We start from the raw sequence: 17,458 nt of genomic DNA, 5'->3' as shown, positions 1-17,458 counted from the left end.
TGCTGTATATAAGCTTTTTTAAATTCTTTTTTCCTCCATGCTACCTTTGAGCAAGGCATTAATGCTAGGCAGATGCAAATATTAGTTAGACGTGATGTTTGACTTTAAGGAATCTATTTAGTGGAGGAGACATATACATACACAAATACCTGTCAGTGTACCCTGATACTAATGTCAAAATGAAGCGTGAACAGAGCTGAGGATAGCAAGAAAGATATGTTTATTTCTAACTGAGTCACTCTTGAGGAAAGCATCACAAAGACAGTGGCATCTGAACTTAAGAACAAATAGAATTTCAACCATCAGGGAGAAAGGAATTTGAGACTAAGGAAGCCAGATGTAAAAAGAGAGATAGAAAGGTACAAGAGTAGTCCATTGTGACTGGAACATATGGCATAGAAGAAAGGGAAATAACAGGAGTAGGTTGAAGTCAGATTATTTTGGGCCCATGATTGCCTTTTGCTAGTCTTGCTCCAAAGGGCTCTGTATTAGATAAGGGAATTACGGCTGTCATATTTAACTCTTGGTTCAATTTGCTTGGACTGCAGAAAAATTGTAATAGAGTAGCCTTTTGCTAATGATATACCCCAAAAGATGGAAAACAGCATGTCCAAGAAAATAAAATTACATCAGATCTGCAGGTTTGTGGACCATATTGAGTCCTTCCCCTAAATTGCTTTATCAAAATGAAATCTGGTTAAAATGAAAGTCAGAGCCAGCTTTGGAATAGAAGTTTCAGAATGAAAGGTTGGTAATAGGATATATAAACATTTGCCTTTATTTTTTCAAGTGTCCAATTATCCTTTATGATGATGGTAGATCAGGTTATGGACAGGATATATTAAGAACCTTAGGGTTAAATGGGGCTCCCTTTTTATTTTCATCTTAGTAGTACTGATCATCCCTTCCATCTGGGAAACAGTAGGAGGGTTAAGCCATGGACTCTGGAACCAATCTGCTTGAGTTTCAGTCCTAGGTCTGCCACCTACTGCCTGTGTCACTTTAGGGACCTTAACATCTGTAAGATAGGAGGGACAATAATAACACCTACCCTTACTATATACCCATGAAAATTAAAAATCTAAAAAAAAAAAATTTAAAAAGGAGGTGATTGGAAGCTGTTACAGAACAGATCATGAAGATTTTGATTGTGATCTATGATCCTGGGGGAAAAAAATTAAAAGAGAAATTTAAAAAATATTTAATAGCACCTACCTTAAAGGTTGCCATAATGATTGGATAAACATAACCAGGTAAAATAGAACAGTGACTGGCAGTTAGTGAATGCTCAGTAAAACTATCTTGAGTTATGCTGGCAGCTCTGTTTGCATGCCACTGATGTGGTGTGTGGATGTGATCTGTAAGTCCTACTTTTTAATCAGTGGCATGCAAGCAGAGCATTGTCTTCTCAACTTATATAGTAAAACAGTGGTTTTCAGACTGATGGGATGTGTTAGAGGACCAGTAGATATTAAGCGGAGATGGCCACTCTTTATCAGTCAGGATAGCGATGCTTTTATCTATTTTATATATTAGAGGGGTTCTGTGTAAGAATTTGCTTGAAGAAAGTGTTCCAATGCTTTTAAAACAGATATGTTTGGCCAGGCACAGTGGCTTACACCTGTAATCCTAGCACTTTGGAAGGCCAAGGGAGGAGAATCACTTGAGCCCAGGAGTTCAAGACCAGCCTGGACAACATAGCAAGACCCCCATCCCTATAAAAATTTAAATTTAAATTTAAAAATTAGCTGGGCATAGTATTGCATACCTATAGTTCCAGCTACTTGGGAGGCTGAGGTGAGAGGATCAGTTGAGCCCAGGAGGTCGAGGCTGCAGTGATCCAAGAAAACTATACTTCATCCTGTGCAATAGAGCAAGACCCTGCCTCAAAAACAAAACAAAACCAAAACACATATGTCAGCCATAAAAAATGATGAGTTCATGTCCTTTGTAGGGACATGGATGAAATTGGAAATCATCATTCTCAGTAAACTATCGCAAGAACAAAAAACCAAACACCGCATATTCTCACTCATAGGTGGGAATTGAACAGTGAGAACACATGGACACAGGAAGGGGAACATAACACTCTGGGGACTGTTGTGGGGTGGGGGGAGGGGGGAGGGATAGCATTGGGAGATATACCTAATGCTAGATGAAGAGTTAGTGGGTGCAGCGCACCAGCATGGCACATGTATACATATGTAACTAACCTGCACATTGTGCACATGTACCCGAAAACTTAAAGTATAATTAAAAAAAAAAAAAAAAGAACAGTATAAGGAACTTAAAAACAAAAACCGCATATGTTCTACAATAGTGTTTCTCAAAATTAATGCTTTCGAATCAAATGTTATTAAAACGCACGTTATGCCAGGTGTGGTGGCTGACGCCTGCAATCCCAGCACTTTGGGAAGCCAAGGCGGATGTATCACCTGAGGTCAGGAGTTTGAGATCAGCCCGACCAACATGGTGAAACCCCATCTCCACTAAAAATACAAACTTAGCCAGGCATGGTGGCGCATGCCTATAATCCAGCTACCTGGGAGACTGAGGCAGGAGAATCGCTTGAACCCCGGAAGTGGAAGTTGCTGTGAGCCAAGATCTCACCATTGCGCTCCAGCCTGGGCAACAGAGCGAGACTCCATCTCAAAAAAATAAAAATAAAATGCAGATTATGATTTACTAGGTAAGGGATGTGTCCCTCAGTTCTGCATTTCTAACAGACCTCAGGTGGTACAAGTGCTGCCCATCTGAGGGCCATGCTGAATGGCAAGGTTCAAAGGGAAACTGCCTTGCCTTCCCTTTCTAGTGGTTGTTCTCAGCTGCTGATATAGGCTATCAGAATAATCTTTGAAGCTTTTTCCAGCTACAGCTTTATTGATGTATGCTTGATAAATAAAAATTGTATATATTTAAGGTCGACCCTGTGATATTGTCTCTCTTAGAAGAGTTCACATATACGATACAATATTATTAGCTCTAGTCACCATGATGTACATTAGATCTCCAGGATTTTTTCATTTTGCATAACTGAACCTTTGTACCCTTTGACCAACATCTCCCCATTTCCCCTACCCCCGGCAACCACCCTTCTACTCTCTACTTTTATGAGTTTTAACTTTTTAAGCTTGCACATATAAGTTGAACCATGCAGTATTTGTCTTTCCATGTCTGGCATATTTCACTTAACAGAATCAGGTTATTCATGTTGATTTCCTTCTTTTTAAGGCTGAATAATATTCGTGTGTGTGTGTGTGTATGTATGTATGTATATATATCACATATTCTTTATCCATTCACCTGTTTTGTTTGTTTGTTTTGAGACAATCACCCTGTTGCCCAGGCTGCAGTGCTGTGGCATGATCTTGGCTCACTGCAGCCTCAAACTCCCTGGGCTCAGATGATCTTCCCACCTCAGCCTCCTGAGTAGCTGGGACTACAGGCACATACCAGCACACCCAGCTAATTTTTGTATTTTCAGTAGAGATGGGGTTTCGCCATGTTGGCCAGGCTGGTCTCGAACTCTTGATCTTAAGTGATCCACCCACCTCGACCTTCCAAAGTGTTGGGATTACAGGCGTGAGCCACTTCATCCAGCCAACCACCACACCTGGCCCCAACCTTTGTCTTTTAGGTGTTTTCCTATAGTGTGAGGATGTAGATGTTGCTCTATTCAGCCTTTTAACAGATCTTTCCATGTCCATTTTCTTGTTTTTTTTTTTTTTTTTTGAAGCTATTTACTGAAATAGACTCTAAATTTACTAAAGCCTGAAATCCCACTGCTCGTCTTAGTTCAAGAGCTAAGACTTGAAGCAGTGGAAGGGAATAATTCACTTCTGTTGCCTCAGTAACAGGCTCTCTATAATCAGGGTTGGTTTGATTATGGTCTAGGATTAATATCCCCGGGGTTGTGCTGGCCTTGATATATAAATATATAAACAGCAAAATTTACTAGAAGATTCATTCATCAATGCTTTTATGAGGCTAGAAGTTCAGTTTAAAAGGCAAATCAGGCTTGACTCAGTGGCTCACACGTAATCCCAACACTTTGGGAGGCTGAGGCGGGCAGATCACCTGAGGTCAGGAGTTCAAGACCAGCCTGGCCAACATGGTGAAACCCCATCTCTACTAAAAATAGAAAAATTAGCCGGGTGTGGTGGCAGTTGCCTGTAATCCCAGCTGCTAGGGAGGCTGAGGCAGGAGAATCGCTTGAACCTGGGAGGAGGAGGTTGCAGTGAACCACGATTGTGCCACTGCACTCCACCTTGGGTGACGAGCAAGACAGTGTCTAAAAAAAAAAAAAAAAAAAGAGTGCCTGTGCAGGAAGCCTACCTTTTTGCTAAAATTATAATCTGTGTTTTGGGTGTCTCTGTAAACTGTCTTGGTATTGTCTAGTTACTTTGTTGTTCTGATTGCAACGTTCTGTGATTGGATTAGCTGCAAAAGGTATAGCAAGCCTCTGAGGACCATCATCTTGCTATCATTTTATACCTTCTTTCTTGAAGTCCTTTTTATCCAAAACGCCCCCTACCCTTCTGCCATTAGTTCAGTCCTACGATATAGCAATACCACTAAGTATGAACTTGAAGCTCACTTTATTTTATGCTCCTCTTTGATTATCACAGCTCTTAAGGAACCACTTCGAGACAGAAAGAAATGGTAAAAAATTAAAAAATCAAAATTAAACCAAATATAAAACACAATGAAGATGCATATGTCAATGAGCTTGTCTACTTTGTTGACCAGCTTCGCTTCACATGTACCCTAGCCAGAGACCTCTGCCAAGTTCTTGGCACTCACTCCATCTAAGAATAGGCTGTCACATACGCTGCACCAGATATTCCAAACTACAGCAACCTGATGTGCTAAAATGCCCCACCAAGTATAAGAGTTACATATGAAAATATTGCAGTATAAGAACATTTGACCACAGAAAACTAATTAACACAAACATTTCCCAAATGTAGAAATGATTAGTCTTTTTCAATAGAGAAGTTATTTTAGAACCGAATCAACTATTTTATGCTGTTTCTTATAAATAGGCAGCTGTGTTGAGTTTTTGATACTAGTTCTTCTACAAGTGGACTTTTTGTAGCGTAATCAGAGAAAACAAAAGAGGAAATAAATGTTCATTTGGACATAACTATAAGAAGAATTGCAATTTCTAAGAATGGAGAGGAAGTCTCTCTATTGTATCTTTTGACGACTCTTCATTCTTAAAAGTTGTAATTCCTCTTAATGATGTCAAGAACATTCTCTGCCATAGAAAATTACCTTGTCTTTTGTTTTACTCTGATGCTTAGGCCTCCCATAACAGTGATGCATGCTCTGTTGGGAGAAGGAAGCTTAGGCTGTAAATTTAAGCATTTTAATCAGTAAAGGTTTGCTCTGGGGAAACACATTCGTTTCAGTGAATGTTATTCACTGACAAAAAAAGTAGGTATTTTCATAGCTGTCAAAGATATCTGGTTGATGACTGAAAAGCTATTTTGGTTTGTGGAATTTTTTTTTTTTTTTTTTTTTTTAATGAAACCTACAGGAATTTACAGGAATAAGATTAGGTTCCAAACTGAAATTGAGAGTGATTAAAATCTTCAGATTGCCCTGGATTTTCACACATTGGCAGTAAACTCATTTACAGATTAACTTCTTGTACTCTTGGGGTTACTCTCTCCCCATTCTGGTTATAATGGCTTGCCTCCAGTGTGGACAAGGTAGAAGATGGGTAGATGCCTGTGGAAATCAGAATACAGTAATTTGCATCAGATTTACTGTGTCCTTTTATCCTGGTTGGCAGGAATACATGGTTTACAGGAAGCATACCTACATGAGGCTTGATGGCTCATCCAAGATCTCGGAGAGGCGAGACATGGTTGCTGATTTTCAGAACAGGTAATGTTCATGGGAATTACAAAAATTATCTTTTTAATTTCCCTCTAGTGCTTGAAATGGTAAGTTGTTTTTTTTTTTTAAATGCCAGGACATCTGAGATTGTTAAGGAATCAAGATGTAATTCCTGCCATTTTAAGAAGTTACTAAATCTGCTTATCATAATTCAGATCTATGTGTCTGGGAGAGAAAAAGAGAATATACCTGATAGTTTGTATGTTTGAAGTATGCTTTCTTATGACACCAGTGCCTATTTCTTTGGATAATAAAAGAAATCATTTCTAAGTATGAACCAAGATCCTCCTCAATGGATAATAGGTATGTAGAAAAAAATCCACCAGCCTGTATTCCTCATTGCTTACAGTAGCCATTTCTTTTTTTTTTTTTTTTTTTTTTGTGAGACAGTCTCTCCCTGTCACCCAGGCTGGAGTGCAGTGGCATGATCTCGGCTCAGTGCAGCCTCCGCCTCCCCGGTTCAAACAATTCTTGTGCCTCGGCCTCCCAAGTAGCTGGGATTACAGACATGCGCCACCACATCCAGCTAATTTTTGTATTTTTAGTAGGGACGGGATTTCACCATGTTGGCCAGACTGGTCTTTGAAATCCTGGGCTCAAGTGATCCACCCACTTCCACCTCCCAAAGTGCTAGGATTATAGGGATGAACCAGTGATCCCGGCCACTAACAGTAGCAATTTCTGAGTATTGACTTAAAGTTATTAGTTTGTTTCTGTGTTTCATTTTGTATAAGAAAAAGTACCTTTTATTTTCCTGCTTTCCTTTTAACATAGTAGCAGTACAGTGCCGTATGACAAATTGCAATACTGTACAGTCTACTCAGCTGGCAGCTCTCAGCCACAGTACCTCTCCCACCTGCTAATGAGCCTGTGAAATTTCAATTACTGCCTGCTGAATGCTGATGGTTTACAGAGCCATAATTATCCTGAGTGCAGCTTCTCATTGTAATAGGTAGAGTCTGGTTACTGCTTTCTCCAAGGAGAAAGCCAGGCTCCACTAGTGACGGGTCTGTTGAACTTCGTCTTCAGTTTTCCTCCTTAGACCTGGAGAGCCAAGGAATAAAGCAGATCTTAATGTCAGTAAATCAGAACAGCTTTGACTTTGGCTTTTAATTGCATGGCCTCTTAATATTTCACTTCTGAATTCTTATGAAGAAAATTAAGCACATAGCCATTTTATTTAGATTACAATTTTTAATTCCATTCAGTTCTAAAGCATAGTTTAATTCAGACATAAAATAATTTGGCATAAAACACATCCACAATTCAACATAGAATGTCCTCTGTTTAAAGAATTTTTCCTAAGTTAAAACTACACACCAGAATTCCAGGTGCCTGTTTGACCAACAATAAGGAGAAGATCTGCTTCAAACCCGTTTCCATTTGTTACCCTGGTGCAGCTGTGTGGATAGCCTAACCTAGCTTCTCACCTAGCGGAAGCTACCAGTAGATTCTAAAACCAATTATTTGAAACATAAGCATTGTGCCTCCTTATTCCACCACATTGTTTTGGCAAAAAGCGGAAAAAAAATTACTGGGTGATCTTCATCTTTTCTTAATTCTGAAATCAGTGATACATATTTTATCATGTCATGTCCTTACCTACTCCAGCCTCAGAGCTGCAACTTGACAAGAATCTTATGTGCGAGCTATAGACTGTATGTTTCCTCAGAGTGCCTGTATTTTCTCCAGTCATGCCAGTATATCTGTGATGTGGGCATACTGGTATGGGGTGGCATGCTTTGTGAATTATGAGAAAAGCCATTAAGTAATAGGTATTTCACCTGATACTGTTTTTGTTTATTTTCCACTAGTATATTTGATACTGTACATTTAAGGATCTTTTTAACAGTAATGTTTTGTTTTTCTTCAGTAACAGTTGGGGACTTTATAGATTATAATGAAATGCCTATTGAGAAAAATTTGAAAAATATTTAAAGATGAAAATAAAGTCCAGGCACAGTGGCTCACGCCTGTAATCCCAGCACTTTGGGAGGCCGAGGTGGGCGGGTCATCTGAGGTCAAGAGTTCGAGACCAGCCCAGCCAACATGGTGAAACCCCGTCTCTACTAAAAATACAAAAATTAGCTGGGCGTGGTGGTGGGCGCCTGTAATCCCAGCTACTCGGGAGGCTGAGGCAGGAGAATCACTTGAATTCGGGAGTTGGAGGTTAGAGTGAGCAGAGATCCACCACTCCACTCCAGCCTGGGTGACAGAGCGAGACTCCGTCTCAAAAAAAAAAAAAAAAAGAAAAGAAAAATCACCCACAATCCCACTACTTTTAACATTTTGGTATATCCTCTAGTCTTTAATGTATGTATAGGGTTATATTTATACTGTTATATTATAGGTGGGATTTTGTATCCTGATTTCTTCTACTTAATATTCTGTCATAACCATTTTCATATATCATTAAAAAGCCTTTGCCAACAACTTTTGTTTTTGTTTTTTCTGAGACAGAGTCTCGCTCTGTCACCCAGGCTGGAGTGCAGTGGCCTGATCTTGGCTCACTGCAACCTCCACCTCCCGGGTTCAAGCGATTCTCCTGCCTCAGCCTCCCGAGTAGCTGGGACTACAGGCGCCTGCCACCACGCCTGGCTAATTTTTTGTATTTTTAGTAGAGACAAGGTTTCACTATGTTAGCCAGGATGGTCTCAATCTCCTGACCTCATGATCCACCCGCCTCGGCCTCCCAGAATGCTGGGATTACAGGCGTGAGCCACCGCATCCAGCCTTGCCGACATTTTTAATGATCACTATTCTGTTAACACTGGGTGTATATACCACTTTTCTACTATTGAATAGAAATATCTACTAGAAATGTTGAGTGAATATTTTTGTGTATAAAGCTTTGTCACTATTTTAGATTACTGTCTTAGCATAGATTCAAACATGGGAAATTACTGAGTGAAAGGATAAGAACATTTAAGACTATGTATATTTCTTTGTAGAAAATTCTGCTAATATAGACCCCAACCAGAGCTGTAGTATGTTGACTTCTAGTGATTTGGGCTTCTGAATTTTAGAGCCGCAGTCGTTCTCCTGGCTTACCCAATTACTAGAAAACTGGGCTGTGAGACCCAGGGCTCAGTATATTTTGCAGTACCTTTGTGGTGGAAAAAAATCAGGAGGTGTATAATTTATTACCTCTGAAATATCTTACTTAACTTGGGAAGCAGAATTACTTGGGCAGTCCCAGTAGTAGTGCACAATGATTTTGAAAAGTTTAGCTCTAAAAGAGTGGCATTTTCACCATTAAATTTTTCTTGGCTCTACTTAGTAAAAATGTAATTTTTCACAGATTTTATTAGGAAATCTTGCTTGAGCCTTCAGACTCTACAACTTAGAATTACTTAGGTAACAGTGAATGTTATTTAGAGTCAACATTTGGGTAACCATCATTTTAACACCCTCTGTCTAATATTAGGCAAAATGGAAAAAGAGACTAAAGTCTCCTTCTGATCCCTGCCTACATTACAAACTGGTTGCTTAGAGTTGGGATTATGGCAAAGAAGTAATCTATTTCTCATGCGTAGAATCTGGACTATGCATATGCTGACCCCTCCAAAGGGCGGAAAATGCTCAACTTATAAATTTGAGTGACTGCAATCGCCTGATATAGAGAAAAAGACAGGTGTTTTTGGACACAAGCACTCCTTGCCAAATATTTTAATTACTGTTAATGAAGGACATCAAAAGAAAAAATTGCAGTTTCAACTGGAAAGCCCTGTGGTCAAAGGTCAGCCAGAGTAAACAACAACGCCTATAAAAAGCCATTTACATTCCCTTCACACAAGATTTATTTATGAAGGATCCTTCCAGGAAAAAGTCTGACTGAGACTAAAGACTGTTTGGCCAGGATGTCCTGACGGGGCAGCATTCAGGGCATGTGACCAGTGCGTGATCCTGGAAGCCATTCACAAGATCTTTGCTCTGTGGTGCTTTGGCCTTTGCTTCCCTTCCTCCTAACCCATGACCTTTACCAAATGGATCCTCTCCCCATTATCTGACCACTCAGTGTGACTCTTTGGAAAACATGAGGAAAAAGTGACTGTAGCATGGATTTTTTCTTTGTGAGTGTTGTAGAGATTCACAGTTGTCTTTCATTGTGGTTGTTTTTCAGTCATTCAACAAGCCTTTACTGCAGTCAGCTATGTGCCTAGCACTATTTGGGTATGTTGGTGCAAAGTCACCTCAGTGGGTTATTAAAGAAGAGTGAGAGCGAGACCTACACATGTCTTTGCTGTGTGGTTTTATAGGCCCCTTTGCAGACCAGCCAGACGCCTAGTCTTTAAGGTCTGTTCTAAGAGACCCTGAGTTGAGATGCCTTTTCAGCCTCCTAGAGAGGGCACCCAGACCACCATGTTGCCTTCTGGGATTTTGTTTTCTCCTGTTTAGTCAGAGCCCCTAAAACGTTAATTCACATTATCAATACTATTATAGCGTTATTCAGTAGAAAGGAACTTCTTAGTAGTTTGATTTAGATACTTTTGTTTTTTACAGCAGTATAGTCCATGGTAGGAACTAATTTCTTTGATTATAAGAACCCAAGGTGTCTGCAATTCTTATTTTTTATTACAATATGATAAAATTACATTGAATTCATCTACCTCATCATCACAAGGCATCTTTTCAATACATAATTGATATCCAAAAGAAACCATTGTATTTCTAAGTTTTTCTACTAATTTATTTTTACCTACATTTCTTTCACTAGTGTTCTTCTGTATATAGTCCCTATTTGTAAGTGATTACATCTGAACTAATCTCTGGCTGTACAGACTATGGAAATTACCCATCTTTTTCTTTCTCTTTTCTTTTCTTTCTTTTTTTTTTTTTTTTTTTTTTTTTGAGACAGGGTGTCACTCTGTCACCCAGGCTCTGGAGTGCAGTAGAACACAGTAGAGCAATTAGAACTCACTGCATCCTTGACCTCCCAGGCTCTAGTGACTCTCCTACCTCAGCCTCCCAAGTAGCTGAGACTACAGGCTCGTACCACCACACCCAGCTAATTTTTGGATTTTTGTAGAGACAAGGTTTTGCCCTGTTGCCAAGGCTGGTCTTGAACTCCTGACCTCAAGTGATCTACCCACCTCAGCCTCTCAAAGTGTTGGAATTACAGGCATGAGCCACCGCACCTGGCCAGAAATTTCTTATCTTTTTGCTTCTAATACTTTATTTTGTTGTACTTCTCAAATGCCTTGTCTTTTCCCACCAGTCCCCCATACTCCCACCCTGTACCCATTCCCTGACGCCTACCCCATGCTCATATTTTGGGTCTCCTCAAGAATTAACAAAAAAAAGTCCTAGCCATTGGATGACTCCATCAACTCTCACGCAGGTATCAGAGAGGAGCCTTTGATTCCTTGCCTTTGTACCCACCAAAGCAGGAGAGGAAGATGTATGGAGCAAGAGCAGTCTTCTTAGTGCGGAAGTGGGAAGGATTACTTATCCTTTTTAAGAGATGGGATCTCACTTTGTTGCTTAGGCTGGAGTGCATTGGTATGATATATAGCTCACTGTATCCTTGGACTCGGGCTCAAATGATCCTCCTGCCTCAGCCTCCCAGGTAGCTGGGTCTACAGGTGTGTGCCACCATGCCTGGCTAATTTTTTTTAAAAAATTTTATGTAGATGCAGGGTCTTTTTGTATTGCCCAAGCTGATCTCGAACTCCTAGGCTCAAGTGATCCTCACACCTCAGCCTTCCAGAGATTAATACGGCCCTAAAAAGCTCCATCAGTTTTTATTTGAAGCCTTATTGTGGTTAAATACTCTTCTTTGGGCCTGTGAGATACCCTGCCTCCTTCCATTTACATCATCCCATATCTGTGGGAAAATGTGTTTAAAAACTGGCAGATGCCCTTCAACTTTTTGGTTTACACTACACAATTTAATCATAAAGATGGCGTTTTATGAATTAAATAAATACAATTACGAAATATTAACCGTTGTGATAAAATTTAAGGATAAGCTAGTAGAACTTGCATGGGAGCACAAAGCATTTGGAATCACTAACTGAGAGACCGCCACCCGTGGTCTGTTATCCATGCCTCTGTAGGAAAGTTGTGTTTAATTCAATGTAAATAATGGGCAGATTTGTACAGGACATACCTACCTTAGTGATTAACCAGGATGTTTATTTCAAAATAGTTCTTTCACCGATACTTATGTTTGACATTGATACGTCATCAGTTAGTCACTTCAGCAGTATTCATAGCATCTTCATTTTATAGTCCAGGAAACAGACTGTCAGCAGTCAAGTGACTTTACCAAGGAAGAATAGCCTGAAGGGATGAGAGCATCCTGATGTCAGTATGTTTGTTTCTGGTGTTTTTTGTTTTTTGTTTTCCTTACTGGAATCCACAAAATAAAATTAATTTTACACTGTGATTTTAGTACCTTTATTCTATATTTGAAACTTCACAAAACATTACTTACCTTTATGACCTGTAATGCATTAGAATATTTTCTAATCTCTTTTTTCTTTCTTTAATTAATTTCTTAATGCCATCTAAAGCACCAAACTGAGCCCTTATTTGTGTGTGTGTGTGTGTGTGTATGTAGATAAATCTTAGAGTCAAAAGCCTGTTCTGCCGGGCACAGTGGCTCACGCCTGGAATCCCAGCACTTTGGGAGGCTGAGGCACGTGCATCACCTGAGGTAGGAGACCAGCCTGGTCAACATGGTGAAATCCCATCTCTACTAAAAATACAAAAATTAGCCAGGCATGGTGGCGGGCACCTGTAATCCCGTAATCCCAGCTACTCGGGAGGCTGAGGCAGGAGAATTGCTTGAACCAAGGAGGTGGAGGTCGCAGTGAGCCGAGATCGTGCCACTGCACTCCAGCCTGAGTGACAGAGCTAGACTCCATCTCCCAAAAAAAAAAACAAAACTTGTCCTTTGTGATCTGGTATGGGCTTGTTCCCAGAAGACATTCCGTAAATATTTGTTGCTCGAGTGAGTGACAGTGGTACCTATTGGTTTATTTGTAATTCAGTGTTTCTTTGAAAGAACATAGGAAGTAGAAGGAAACTGAGAAAACCATATTTAATCATTTGTATGTAAGGGGTGTGTTGACGTTCATCCAAAAGTATTTAATTCCAGCCTGTCTTCATGGACTGATCCTAAATTCAAGTTAGCACATAAAAGTCACAGCCTGGGTCTTAGTTATTTGAGTCATTTTTCTGGGACTCAACTTTCTTCATCTTAAAATGAATGCTTTGGGGCCCCGCACGGTGGCTCGCGTCTATAATCCCAGCACTTTGGGAGGCTGAGGCGGGCGGATCACGAGGTCAGGAGTTCAAGACCAGCCTGGCCAATATGGTGAAACCCCGTCTCTACTAAAAATATTAAAAATTAGGCAGGTGTGGTGGCGAGCGCCTATAGTCCCAGCTACTTGGGAGGCTGAGGCAGGAGAATTGCTTGAACCCAGGAGGCAGAGGTTGCAGTGAGCTGAGATCGCGCCTCTACACTCCAGCCTGGGCGACAGAACGAGACTACATCAAAAAAAAAAAAAAAAAAAAAAGAGTGTTTTGGAATAATAACATTAGTCCCCAGACTATTATAAGTCATGATTCTTAGAGAAAACCAGGAAGCTAGGAATGGTTTGATTTAAAAATATGACAGTGAGAGAGGTCTGTACATCTATGGTAACATTTTTCTGTTATATTTGCTACATGTTTATACTTGTGTTGCCTATCAGTCATTTATTAGTGGGCAGCAAAAGTTTATCTGCAAATTGGAAGATGACCTCCATGTTTGGTTGTAACAACAGAGCAACATTGTATAATGCTTTACAGAAATACAATCAGGCCTAGGTAACCACCAAAACTCTTTTTAGTCCTAGGCTTTATGTTCTGTATTCAGAGATCTCTCTCTATTGATACATGCCATTTTTTCTTTTCAGTTTTTCCTTTAACATATCTCTCCCTTTTCTGCAGGAATGACATCTTTGTGTTCCTGTTAAGCACACGAGCTGGAGGACTGGGTATCAATCTCACTGCTGCAGACACAGTAAGTAATGAGAGCACAATCAACTGGATATGCAGGTTTTCTACTATGAAACCTACTATGCAGGTTTTTCTACTATGGCATTGTTTGTTTTACCCTTTGCTTTTGTGTCACAAACTTGCAAACTTTTTATTTCTTTGCCTCTTGTGTTAAAAGACTCTAGTTGCTCTTTGACTGGAACTAGAGTATTTTAGCTTTCCTTACGGACTTTACTATTCATTTTCTTTGAACAAGTTTTTTTGTTTTTGTTTTTTGAGATGGGGCCTCACTCTGTCGCCCAGGCTGGAGTGCAGTGGCATGATCATGGGTCACTGTAGCTTCAACCTCCCCAGTCTCAGGTGATCCTCCCACCTCACCCTCCCAAGTAGCTGGGACTATAGGCATGCGCCACCATGCCCAGCTAATTTTTGTATTTTTTGTAGAGATGGGGTTTTGCCATGTTGCCCAGGCTGGTCTTGAACTCTGAGGCCCAAGTGATCCACCTGCCTCAGCCTCCCAAAGTACTGGGATTACAGGTGTGAGCCACTGCGCCTCGCCTGAATAAGTGTCTTACACATTCATTCGACAAATATTTCACTAATGCCTACTATGTGTCTGATACTGTTCGAGACATTTAGGGTACATCAGGGAAAACAGACTGGAAAAACAATCAGTCCATCCAGATTTGTTTTAGGAGCTATAATTGAACACATCAGAAAGGATTGTTTTGTTACTCTATGCATTATTCCATTAATGGAAAAACCCATTTTTTGTATCCTGAACTTCAAAAGGTGGTTGGAGAGCAATGAAAAGGGTAATTTCAAAAATAAAGTAGAAAAGATATTCCAACAAATTATCCACTCTTTCCTACCCAGTCTTCTTGCAGGAATGCTTCAGTGTTTGAAAGGGTGAAGAAAAGAGGATTCCTGGCTGGGCGTGGTGGCTCACGCCTGTAATCCCAGCACTTTGGGAGGCCAAGGCAGGTGGATCACCAGGTCAGAAGATCAAGATCATCCTGGCCAACATGGTGAAACCACGTCTCTACCAAAAAAAAAAAAAAAAAAAAATAGCCGGGCATCGTGACACATGCCTGTAGTCCCAGCTACTCGGGAGGTGAGGCAGGAGAGTCGCTTGAACCCGGGAGGCAGAGGCTGCAGTGAGCCAAGATCATGCCACTGCACTCCACTCTGGGCGACAGAGTGAGACTGTCTCGAAAAGAGGATTCTTTTTGAATCTCAAAATTATTGCTAAGATTCAAATATAATAAGAATTTTAGTAACTTTGAGATTTAAAAATACGTAAATGGGAAATTATTTTATAAAAGGCATGACTCTAAAAATGGCACTTAATGTAACTATCGTGGTGCCTCTCTGACATATAGAACATCAAAATCCCCACAACTGTGAGGAGAAAGCAAACTCATGAGGGTAGTGGAGAAATGAGGTGCAAGAGTGTAGAGGCTTGAATAGATTCACAGCAGCAGGGGGAATATCTCTCTCTCTCTCTCACTAATCTGATACTACACATTCTGTAATAGCAACTATAGGATGCACCTTCCTTGGCATCTAAACTTTCAGTTAACCAGGTACGGCAAGACGTCAGCGCCTGAGGGCCACTGGAGGCATTGCTGGGTAGCTGTACATCATCAGCATCTGTCATACTATGGGAGGGCTGTCAGTGTGGCATGTGTTGTTCCTGTGGGTTCTCTGATGTGGTGGCTCACTTGAGCCATATCACATAGTTTCTACCATATCAGATAGTAGAAACTTGCCTTTCTCCTTGTTATCTCTTGGTTCCCTGCTCTCTGTATCTTTTAAGAATTTCAGCATAGTCATACTCTCAATGTGAGTACAAGATTCATCACTTTGTCCCAGCTGCTCTTTTGGACTCCACTCTCATTTCCCGGCTTCATACCTGTTGATCCAAATCCATTCTTTGCTATGCTGGTACTCTGTTAGTTTCTCTCTGCCCTTTATTAATCATGCCACTCCTTTGATTAAAACTCTTCAGGGATTCTTCATCAATTATAAAATAAAGTATAAGGCTCTTCATTTGTGTCCTTTATCTACCTTTACAGCCTAATTATCAGACCACTTTCCCTTCCAAATTTTATATTCCAGAAATAATGATTGACTTCTAGTTCCCTGAACACACCATGCCATATCACACTGTTGGATAAACTGTTCCCTCAGCCTAAGTCATCCTCCCATGAGTCTCCTCTTCCACCTGGTGAACTTCTGTTTGTTCTTTAAAACCCCATTCAGGTGTCAATATTCCTTTCCCAGCCCCTCCCTTTATTCAAGTTAATCAAAATACATTGTAAGTAATTATTTTACATACTAGACTTTGGCCTCAACAATGGAAGGAAGTCAAAAGTCTGCATTTCTAGGCTGAAAGCGGTGGCTCACGCTTGTAATCCCAGCACTTTGGGAGGCTGAGGTGGGCAGATGGCTTGAGATCAGGAGTTCAAGACCAGCCTGGCCTGCATGGTGAAACCATATCTCTGCTAAATATACAAAAATTAGCCGTATGTGCTGGCGCATGCCTGTGGTCCCAGCTACTCGGGAGGCTGAGGCAGGAGAATCACTTGAACCCAGGAGGCGGAGGTTGCAGTGAGCCAAGATTGCACCACTGCACTCCAGCCTGGGCAATAGAGTGAGACTCCATAAAAAAAAAAAAAGTCTATTTCTAGTACCTGGAACAGTTTGTTCATTTGTTCATTCATTCATTGATTCATTCAACAAATGTTTAATGAGCATCCACCAAGGGCCCAGCGTTGTTTTAGGCACTAGGAATTCAGCATGCAACAAAACAAAGTTCCATTTCTATCTTCATAGTTACTATAAATTACATTTCCAGTGGCAGGAGAGGAGACAAAGCATAAAGAAATGGAAAAAATACTGATAATATGGGGCCAGGCGCAGTGGCTCACGCCTGTAATCCCAACACTTTGGGAGGCAGAGGCGGGCGGATCACAAGTTCAGGAGTTCGACACCAGCCTGGCCAATATGGTGAAACCCTGTCTCTAATAAAAATACAAAAAAATTTAGCTGAGCTTGGTGGTGGGCGCCTGTAGTCCCAGCTACTCGGGAGGCTGAGGCAGGAGAATTGCTTGAACCCGGGAGGCAGAGGTTGCAGTGCGCCAAGATCGTGCCACTGTACTCCAGCCTGGGTGACACAGCGAGACTCCATCTCAAAAACAAACAAAAAACTGATAATATGAATGCTATGAAGAAAAATTCATCAGGTAAGGAGTGGTAGCATGAGAATGATCAGGGGTTGCTGTTTTATATGGATTGGTAAGGCATCTCTGATAAGGTGACATTTGAGCCAAGATCTGAAGAAAGTAAGGTGGCAACCTAAGCATATACCTGGCAGAAAGAAGAGCATTCCAGGCAGAGGAGATAAGTGCAAAGCCCTAAGGTGAGAACATGCTTGGCATAATCAAGCAAAAGGAAGCAGCCCAGAGCAGGTAGAACAGAATCAACTATGGGTTGAGTAGTATGAGATGGCTATTGCAGAAGCAGATCATATAGGGGTTAGTAGCCATGGTAAGGACTT

The 17,458-nt window shown here is 40.7% G+C and overlaps 1 protein-coding gene across 4 annotated transcripts in view; it reads left to right on the top strand.

The window, feature by feature from the left end:
* INO80 (INO80 complex ATPase subunit) overlaps positions 1-17,458 on the top strand; it is a 137,070-nt gene that overhangs the window by 104,494 nt on the left and 15,118 nt on the right. For all 4 annotated transcript variants that reach the window (XM_510320.6, XM_016927958.4, XM_054667384.2 and 1 more), the window contains 2 exons: positions 5,801-5,895; positions 13,849-13,921. In XM_510320.6, coding sequence (XP_510320.2) covers positions 5,801-5,895; positions 13,849-13,921 — 168 coding nt within the window. The remainder of the gene's footprint in view (positions 1-5,800; positions 5,896-13,848; positions 13,922-17,458) is intronic.

This window comes from Pan troglodytes, chromosome 16 (genome assembly GCF_028858775.2).
Source record: "Pan troglodytes isolate AG18354 chromosome 16, NHGRI_mPanTro3-v2.0_pri, whole genome shotgun sequence".
Lineage (NCBI taxonomy): Eukaryota > Metazoa > Chordata > Mammalia > Primates > Hominidae > Pan > Pan troglodytes.
This window is presented reverse-complemented; position numbering and strand designations above follow the sequence as displayed.